Raw genomic sequence first — 10682 nt, forward strand, 5'->3', positions numbered from 1 at the left:
TTTGGGTCCAGTTGCCATGGTTACAGCCCTTTAAATTGGGAGGAGTGGTAACCAAACTAACACTGCGTCATTGCCCCCTTCTCTTTACCTCTTTTTTGCACATCTTCAAATCCCTTTTTTGGTCCCTCTCCTAGTGTGTCACAGTCTACTCTAAGTACTGCTGTAGTCTGGGTACATCGATCAGTTTTATTTCTACTAAATATACCATCCAAGTGGTTAGCATAGCTAGCTTATTCCTGAAAAGAGTTAATAATTGGCTGAACCTTCCCCTTCAAAGCACCAAGCCTCAACAGATAAGGTCCATGACCTGAGATTTTTATTCTTTCCACACATTATTAAGTATCTGAATTTTATGCCTCAAGGCACGCCATTTACAACCTTGTTAAGGAAACTAGTGCAAGTACTAGTATACTTGGTATGTGATAGCATTTTATGGTATTTAGACTCTTTGAGATCAAATGGTGAATCAGATCCTATCTTCCTGTTTGTCATCCAGCACATTCCCTGGTTTTTGTATTTATTGTCATTCACCAAAGTTTTGGGGAGGATTAGTTGTAGGACAACAAAGCTGAAAATCGTTGATTGATAGGGTAAAACTACAGAAAATTAGCTCTGACTTTAGCCAAATATTTAAAAGATGATTTATTCTTTGGCACAATGTGCTGTGCACACTTCAACAGCTATGTATAGAGTTTCCATTAGAGAGTGTCTCTAGTACAAATACTAACAGTTGTCTTGTTCTCGTAATTATTTACAGGCAGGATTTGATGTAAATGTACGTTTTTGAGACCTAAGGTTTCCAAGCAAACCAAAGTTATAGAAATTACATAACATTAGATCTTGATGTAAGAGAATAAAAACATTTGAGGCTTTCTGTAAAACTCAGGGACCAAATTCTATGAGTTTTATAACGTAGCATTTCTCTTCTAGAAGCATATCCTATTCATATAACTACTGTAAGCTTTCTAGCTGTGTTTTTCTGCATTCCAAAATCATTAAAGTATCAGCACTTTTTCTTGTAGGGATTCATTGAAGAATAAAAGAATGAATGTTTAGTCTACGTTGATTTACATTTCTCATTTTCTGGAGGCTTGTGCCAGTTGGTAGTTCCTTTTTCTAAAGAAAGAGCAGAGCATTAAAATTAATTATTAAATGGTAATCTATAGAATGTTTTGGAATTATTTCTCTAAAATTTTTTATTTTTATTTCTTATAGAGAGAATCAGCTTTGAATCCGAGGTTGATATTGAAAGAAGAGATGAAAAACATCAGTTGGATTAGAAAGAACTGGCTTCTTGTAGCTGGGGTTTCTTTCCTAGGTGTCCATCTTGGAACATACTTTATACAGAGGGCTGCAAAACAGTCTGTAAAATCTCAGTCTGGAGGAAACAAAGTATTATTGAATGATGAAGTAAAATAAATATTTGGAATTACTACTATGTCATTAAATGATTACATGCCGATTAGCTTCGTAAACATCGAGCTATTTAATTTTATGGCCACAATGCTGCATATTCAGACTTTCATTCCTGAAGAATAATATTTTTAAATGTGAAAACCCATGACAATACAATAAATAGAAAACCATGGTTAACAAAATAAAAGCTGTCTTCACAAATTACCACCTGAAGTAAGATGTCTCGTTTAGAAGCTAAAAAGCCATCCTTGTGTAAAAGTGAACCACTGACAAGTGAGAGAGTCAGGGCCACACTTTCTGTCTTGAAGGGAATCGTGACATCGTGCTATGGCCCCTCGGGTCGGCTGAAGCAGCTGCACAACGGCCTTGGAGGCTGTGTGTGCACAACTTCACAGTCGTCAGCCCTGCTTGCTAACCTCTCCGTCACCCATCCCATTTTAAAGATCCTGACAACTGCCATGCAGAATCACGTGTCGTGCTTCAGTGACTGTGGCTTATTCACAGCCATTCTTTGCTGCAACCTGATTGAAAATGTTCAGAGAATAGGCTTGACACCCACCACTGTCATGAAATTAAATAAGCATCTTTTGAGGCTCTGCATCAGTTACCTCAAGTCTGAAGTCTGTGGCTGTCGAATTCCAGTTGACTTTAGTAGTACTCAGATCCTCCTTTGTTTGGTACGCAGTATATTAACAAGTAAACCTGCCTGTATGCTCACCAGGAAGGAAATAGACCATGTCAGTGCTTTGATTCTGAGAGCCTTTTTGCTGACAATTCCAGAAAACACCGAGGACCACATCATTTTAGGAAAGAGTATAATTGTACCTTTAAAAGGCCAAAGAGTTATAGATTCTACTGTATTACCTGGAATACTTATTGAAATGTCAGAAGTTCAATTCATGAAGTTACTGCCTGTCAAAAAATCAGGTTCCCTCAAGGTGGCACTCTTTTGTGCATCTTTATCTGGGGACCTTTCTGATACCGGGGAAGGAACTGTGGTGGTCAGTTATGGAGTTTCTCTTGAAAATGCAGTCCTGGACCAGCTGCTTAACCTGGGAAGGCAGCTAGTTAGTGATCATGTAGATCTTGTTATGTGCCAAAAAGTTATACACCCATCTTTGAAACAGTTTCTCAGTATGCATCATGTTATTGCCATAGACAGAGTTGGAGTGGCTCTGATGGAACCCTTGAGTAAAGTGACAGGTAAAAAGCACTCTGAGCTCTTGCCCCTTACAGTTAATGTCACACTTTTTTTTGAGCAGAGAGATTTATTTATTTTCCAGCCCCCAAATGTATTGCAGTCTGTCATAATCTAAAACTATTATCCCCCAAATATTTTACAGATTAATGAGAAGTCTAACATCCTCATAATCATATAAAGTCTTTTACACTTCAAAATTCTTCTACTTGAGGTTTTTCAAATTTCTTAAATCACATTGCATTCAGAAGGTAATTTTGCAACCAGAATATCCCTTTTTCTTCACTTTTATATAACTCCAACAAACAATTGTACTTCTGCCTAAATAGTGGTTCCTAAGTAGTAGGGGTGTGTGTGTATGTTTTCTAGCTTTAAATATCCCAAATATTTCCAGCTGAGCTCCTTGAGAACTGGGATCATCTTTAATTGGGAGCACTTACAGCAGACCTGGTCCTCAGTAGGTGTTCTAAAATGTTTTTTGAATTGACAATAACATATTTAGTAACATACAGAATTATAATAGGCAAGAAATTCACTATATTTCACAAACTCAGCAAATTAGAAGCAGATATAAGGTTGATAATCACCTGTTAGAGCCAAAGAAAAGTGACAAACTGAAGAGTTCCTGATTTGAGCCACCTTTCAATCTCTCTCTAACTGCATTCATAACCTATCAGAAAGACAATCATTTCATCCTGATTGAGTGCAATTTTTAAGTTATCAGACGTAAGCCATAGTTAAAGTTGACTATTTTTAGTCTTATTATAAGTCTTCAAAAAGGAGTAGTATGTATGCCGGTATTGACTACCCAATAATGCCAGGTTATTGTTCTATCTCTGTAAGACTGTCAAATGATTGTCAAAATGGAAATTATTAAAAAATAGTGGAAATAGTTGTTAGGAACTCACTGATGTTGTGGGTCAGACCTATATCCTTAGACATTTACTGGCTTTTCATGAATCCAGTGATTTCCAGTTGTGAATATTGGGTATTACAGATTATTAAGTCAGTTTTTTAAATATGAAGCATTTTACCATAGAAACAATATTATAAGTGGGCACTGGCTTTCCACACGAGCCCACAATTGTTATTTATCCCATATGTAACTGGTACATGATACTAATAGCCAGAACTTCAGTCCTGGGTCTTGGGAGCAGAGACCTTTTGAGAGAAAAGGGAAGGGGAAAAAAAAAAGTATACCAGGCCCATGTCTCAAGTGAACTAAGAATACGTGAAGTATGCTTTGGGCCTAATCCATCTTCCCTGGTGTGTCTAGGTTAACACTACGTCCTTTCTCCCCCTTCAAACAAAATTCTTCTTTATTAATGATCTAGGTTAAGTAATGGGGTGACTGGTGTGCGTATAGCTTGTCATGGCTTATAGAACATTTTTAACATTTGGTTTGATTTATTTGTGAAGTAGACATTATTATCTCCATTTTACTCTTATATGGGGAAGCCCACCCAGAAAAATTAAATGACATGAGTTGACTTGCTCCAGGTCCCGTGGCTGATAAGCTGTAAAGCTGGATCCTCTTATGACATTCTGTTGTTTCCACCACGTGAAATACAAGATGTAGGCCTTTTTTTTTCTTAAATTTTAGATCACTCAGGTACTCCTTTTTCTTTGAGACTTTAGAAGTAAAGAAGAAAGGATATTCAAAGCAGTGAAATTGTTCATGATTATTTTCTGGGTTCTCAGAAGTTTTTTGAGCTGGAAGTGTTTTTAGGTATTATTGTTTTAACCCCATTAGTTTGAAAGAGGAAACGGACCCAAAAGGGTGCAAGTTACAATTTTAATCTCCAGACTTTAGACTAGCATTGCTATTTCTTGGAGAAGTTTGGCATAGTTTCTTTTCTTATATAATTTTACTACATTTAGAGATTTTGGAAACCTTCAAGTCATCCTAACTTCTCATTTATTCATATTTTTGTTAATTTGTGCTTTGTAAAATTTTACTATTTTATCTTTGCAGGAGGGAGGACAAAATAATTGTATCAATAACAGTGAAATAAGAATGTCACATACTTTATTTTGTAATAATTTAGGTAGCTTTTTACATACAAGTAGTTAGGCAAAAAAAAATCTACGTTCACTAAATAGAGCCCTAAATGAATTCAACTACACAGCTATTTGCATAGCTTAATTTGTGATTTAAGGGAAAAAGAATAATGCCTTTAAAGCAAAGTAGCTTGTCCTCTCATTTCACCCTTATTCCACATTAGTGGGGCTCTTAATTTTGGGTCTCTGATCCCTGAATGGCTTCTAGGGTTCCTAGATTTCCTAAAAATGTATGCAAAATTGTGTGTGCTTTTTTCTGGAAAGTACAAAATAGCTTCTAATAGATGTTCAAAGAAGTCTGTAAACCAAAAGAACTTCTGCTTTATTTGTATATCATTTTAATAGCAGAGTGCTGCTTATTTCATAGGTTTAAGAAGGTGCTTCTTGTTATTTCTTTATCCTGTATTTCATATTTTATATGATATGCTTGTGGGACTTTTTTATTGGCTAGGAATAAGTATTATAATTTCAAATGATTATATGCCCCATCTTTACTCATACATTTTGTGTTTTCTAAACTTTTAAAAAATAGGAACACGGCCGATTGGTTCCCTAGGCTCAGTCTCACCTAGTACTTATGGAAGTGTGAAAGATTGGTGCACTGCAAAATTTGGCTTCAAACATTTTTTTCATCTTATTCCTAATGAAGCAACTGTCTGCAGTCTGCTTCTCTGCAACAGGAGTGACACTGCCTGGGATGAACTGAAGGTAGGCAATGAATTCCACTTCTAGGGGCTGAACCACGGATTAAATAGGCACTCAGACAGGTGACTGTCATTTTTTTCATGTTGGTGAGCTATGCCTTTTTTTCCTTCATAACTTCCCTAGGTTGTATAGAAAGCCAAAACAACAAAAATGTGAGAAAGTCACAAGTAAGCTGATTTAATTGCCTGTGACATTACATTAGCCTTGGCATGTGTTGCCATTTATTATTTCTAGCATTTGCAAGCAATCTAAAGTTCCTTGACGTGAACTTTTCTTAAGAAATTAACTTGAATTGCGTACTCTTTGATGCTCATGTGTATGAATAATTCACTTAGAAAATGAGTTCCCTGGTCATACCCATTATCCACCTCTTAATAGAACTTGTTGTTCTCTACCAGCAATAACAATTGCAACTTTCATATAAGTGAAGTGATAACCTATAGTATTGGTCACAAGCTTGAAGATTCATGGATGCTAAAAGATGTATGCTTGGTGAATATTAAAGTTCTCTGTGTTATTATTACTGCTGGGTTGTAGCTGCATTGTCATCTCCATAGCAACTTAGAATAAATTCTTGGCATTTATACAACTGATTTATTTCGACTGAAATAATTTTTTTTTAGTAGAAGTACTAGCATACCTTGTTGACCCAGTTTTTGAGGCCATCCATTTGTGAATCTCAATTTGAAGAGCTAAGTGTGTATGAAAGAAGATATTAATCTGGTCCATGAAAACAAACATCTGGCTAAAGTATTTTTCTTTAATCTCTAATTCTTATTATTCCAAAATGTATTCATCACCTTACAACCTTGGCAACACAGGTTTTGTTCCTTTGCAATTAAAATCAGGTTCTTTGAATCCACTAAGTTGCCTTGAGAACATGGTTATATTTCTTTGTGTATCTGATGTCAATGTCTGATTCTGATGATTTGGGATTTTTAGGTCACATGTCAAACAGCACTGCATGTTTTGCAGTTGACACTCAAGGAACCGAGCGTTTTATTGGGAGGTGGCTGCACTGAAACTCACTTGGCAGCATATATCAGACACAAGGTAGGTGACATCGCCCTGCTTGGATTATCTCCCTTCTCAACAACATTCGTTTTATGAGATAATAAGCCAAATCATATTACTCTAGAGCTTCAGTGCTTAATTTCTCAATAGTCTAAATCAGACATTGTGTTTGAAAACACTTGAGGAAAATAACACTTCCAAATATACGGTAATATCTTTATCATAACGATTATTATTAATCCAACCTTTTAAAATGGTCACATTCTTTGAGTATTATCTAAATATACTGCATGTTGAAATGAGCATTCTGTTAATGGGAGTTGTCATATTAGAGATGTCTACTGCTATGTACAATAATAATTGATATTCGAAAGTGTCGAGATTCTAGAAAATACTTTAGTACCTTCTGGATCATCAAGAAAAGACTTAATTTCATTGATTAAAGCATTCCAAGTGTTAAATTCTATTATAATTTTTAAATTGGTTTTCATTTATGATATATATTCTATCAAATTGAATATTTTTTATTAATCTAGGAAACTCCATTTCCTGACAATGGTCAGATAAATTTAGTGCAGTATAGTTCTGGTTAATTATTCCATAAAAACTGACCTACCTTATTTGAAAATGAATACAGAATGGTATGTGTTTTCCAAATATTTGCAGTTGATTCTTTGAATAGTTAGGATTGTTATCAAGAGACTCTGCAGGGCTGCCAGTGGATGCCAGGGATTGGAGAGAGGGTCAACATTTTTTATAGACTTGCCCACCTGCTTCCCCACATGATTTAAAATCTGTTTGATGATAAAATCCATTAATGAAAAGTTATCAGAATATACATTATGAAAAAAATAATCAGTGCCAGTCCCTTGATGTTAAATGGACAATAATATAGTCTGCAAATGGCATTGAATAAACTAGAAAAAGGTTTTTGGAGGAGGAAGGTGTCTTGAGTAGGATTTTGAAGAAACAATACAGCAGTGAAAATATGGGAAAAGAATATGCAGTAGAGGTTATCTCATCTGGTTCACACCTCCTGGGCAAAAAGATGGTGACTGTTTATAAGAAAACTTAAAATTTTTAATTTTAGGATATGGATTTTTAACTATCACTCAGTTATTAGTTTGCTAATATGTTACTTTTTCTTTTATCAGGAAATTTCTAGGGTAAACTTTTTAGGATAGTGGAACCAAAAAACAGTTTAAAGTTACATTACCTTTTCATTAATTTAAATAAGGTATTTATTTTTAAAACATTGATGTGAAAATTGCACGTGTCCCTAAATGGTTTTTTTCTTAATAATAATGTGTGTGTTCTGATTTTAAAGAAATCTCAAATATTTTGCCAAGTATAAATAAGTACTTCATTTGGGACATTAGGCTTCAGGAACTTCCTCTTGTGTGTGTAAAAACCTATAGTACATGCATTATACCTTGTCCTTTATATGTTAAGGAGGCACCACTGGGCAGTCATTCAGAATTAAGTTGATGATGGTGTTTATTCTGATTCATTCATTCTGATAACATGACTGGTAGCTTACATGATCAACCAGGTAAGGGATTATAGCCTGCCAGCTGACCCACACATGCCCATTAGCATTGTGCCAAACCGGTAAGTAAATGAAAGTAAGTAGTGACTTGATGAATAAGGGTTTGATCAAGTATTCTATTTGTCAGATACAGATTTATAGTATTAATTGCTATGCCTGTGTTTTCAATGGTTTGTTTGCTTTTAGACTTGTAACGAGCCAGAAAGCATTCTTAAGGATGAAGGATGTACTCAAACAGAACTTCAGCTAATTACTGAAGCATTTTGCAGTGCACTGGAATCTCTCGCTGGGTCTTTAGAACATGATGGAGGAGAAATTCTCACTGACCTGAAGTATGGACACTTTTGGTCGGTTCAGGCAGATTCTCCCTCTATTGTTAACTGGTCAAATTTGCTTTCAAGATGTGGCTGTGGACTATGCAATAGCCAGGAAGAACTCAGCTGGTCTTTCCTAAGGAGTACTTGTCATCCTTTTGCGCCACAAACCTGCCTTCCACATGAAGCTGCAGGCTCAGCCAACAACCTGACTTTGGACTGTTTTACTGCTAAGCTTAATGGCCTACAGGTGGCTGTGGAGACAGCCAATTTGATTTTGGATCTTTCATATGTTATTGAAGATAAAAACTGATATAAGAGAATAGCATGTTTATATTATTTTAAAAAACTAGTGAGATATCAATTAAGAAAAATATTGAAAAATATTGAATGTATTTGTTCTCTCCCAAAGGTCTGTTGTAAATATCTAGAAAGATGATTCATAAAATTATAGATTTACTTATGGAAAAAAGGGATGATTCTTGAATAGAAATGCCATAGAATAATAAATATCTGAAGCATTAATAAAGATATTGTAGTTATCTTAGGGATTCCACTGTACATCGTTCTAAATTTTTGTTATTTTGACATCATCCTAAGAATATACAGAAATAAAAAAAATTTTCTAATCTATGCTCTAGTTTGGATATAATTATTATAGGTATTTTTTTAGTCTGTAGTAATTACATATGTTTAAAGTGTACAATTAGATTCTAAAGTATTGCAAAGCATCCAGTACATATTGCTCAACCAAAAGAAATATTCAGACTGCACATTTAGTAAAATTTAAGTGTTCTTTATCTCAGATTATATCATTCAGTGGTTAGATAATTGATGTAGAACCTGGTCTACCTGCAATTTCTAGTTTGTATCACCTTCTTCATTTTTGTTTTTTTAAGAAAATGTGTGATTAGGAAAAAAAATAGACTTATATAGTAACTAACCAGCATAGAGAAAAGCCGCGCAGAGAAAAGTGGAAAAGTATTTCTCAAGTTCAGTCAAAAGTGCAAAAAAGAAACTAGAACAGTTCTCATATTCAAAGTAGAGACAGTGCTGTTTCACCATGGAAGGTAATTTGAATTTTATGTAAATACAAGGTATACTGAGAAATTGAAGAAGAAATATGTCTAGAGGAATAAGTATGGAGCTGTAATAGATGTTATGTTAAACTTCAGGAAAACATTTAGAAAATTTGAGGAAAATTAACCCAAGAGTCAATGATCAGATCTATAGCCATGATAGAGGGAGAAAGGATTTTTTTTTTAATTTTTATTTTTTTCAGATGTACATCATATTTCAAATTCTGGATACATTACATCATGTTCACCATCCGAACACCAATCATAGTGCATCCCCTCACATGTGACCCCAATCACCCCTTTTGCCCTCCCCTCTCCCCCAATGGTAACCACCAGTCCAATCTCCAATGCTATGTGGTTTTTTTTTGTTGTCGTTTTATCTTCTACTTATGAGTGAGATCATATGGTATTTGACTTTCTCCCTCTGACTTATTTCACTCAGCATAATACCCTCAAGTTCCATCCATGTTGTCACAAATGGCCGGATTTCATCATTTCTTATGGCTGAGTAGTATTCCATCGTTTATAAATACCACATCTTCTTTATCCATTCGTCCCTTCATGGGCACCTAGGTTGCTTCCAAGTCTTGGCTATTGTGTATAATGCCGCAATGAACATAGGGGTGCAAGTATCTTTATGCCTTTGTGTTTTCAAGTTCTTTGGATAAATACCCAGCAGTGGAATAGCTGGATCATATGGTAGATCTATCCTTAATTTTCTGAGGATACTCCAAACTGCTTTCCATAGTGGCTGCACCACCAGCAGTGAACAAAGGTTCCCTTCTCTCCACACCCTCTCCAACATTTGTTGTTTCCTGGCTTGTTAATTATAGCCATTCTGACCAGAGTGAGGTGATACCTCATTGTAGTTTTGATTTGCATTTCCCTGATACCTAATGATGTTGAGCATCTTTTCATATGCCTGTTGACCATCTGTATTTCTTCTTTGGAGAAATCTATGTTAAGATCTTTTGCCCATTTTCTAATTGGATTGTTGGGTTTTTTTGTTGTTGAGCTGTATGAGTTCTTTGTATATTTTGGATATTAACCCCTTATCTGATCTGTGGTTTGCAAATATCTTCTCCCAATTGTTAGGTTGTCTTTTCATTTTGTTGATGGTTTCCTTTGCTGTGCAGAAACTTTTTAGTTTGATGTAGTCCCATTTGTTCATTTTTTCTTTTGTTTCCCTTGCCCAGTCAGACATGGAGATAGGATTTTTAAGTAATCAATATTCTTGTAATCCAAAAGACGCTTGATTCCAAAATTGAATCTGAGCCAAAGAAAAAATTGCAGTACAAACTCACAGCAAAGCAATATATGTTGAAAAATCAGCTACACCTCGAGCT

The 10682-nt window shown here is 35.2% G+C and overlaps 1 protein-coding gene across 1 annotated transcript; it reads left to right on the forward strand.

The window, feature by feature from the left end:
* The first annotated feature begins 1431 nt into the window (after positions 1 to 1431).
* On the forward strand, positions 1432 to 8883 carry MKKS (MKKS centrosomal shuttling protein). The gene is made up of 4 exons (XM_046679605.1): positions 1432 to 2619; positions 5208 to 5383; positions 6323 to 6433; positions 8130 to 8883. The coding sequence occupies exons 1-4, from the start codon at positions 1635 to 1637 to the stop codon at positions 8568 to 8570; spliced, it is 1713 nt and encodes a 570-aa protein (XP_046535561.1). The 5' UTR covers positions 1432 to 1634; the 3' UTR covers positions 8571 to 8883.
* Positions 8884 to 10682: the final 1799 nt, after the last annotated feature.

Source organism: Equus quagga, chromosome 12 (assembly GCF_021613505.1).
Source record: "Equus quagga isolate Etosha38 chromosome 12, UCLA_HA_Equagga_1.0, whole genome shotgun sequence".
In the NCBI taxonomy this organism is placed as follows: domain Eukaryota; kingdom Metazoa; phylum Chordata; class Mammalia; order Perissodactyla; family Equidae; genus Equus; species Equus quagga.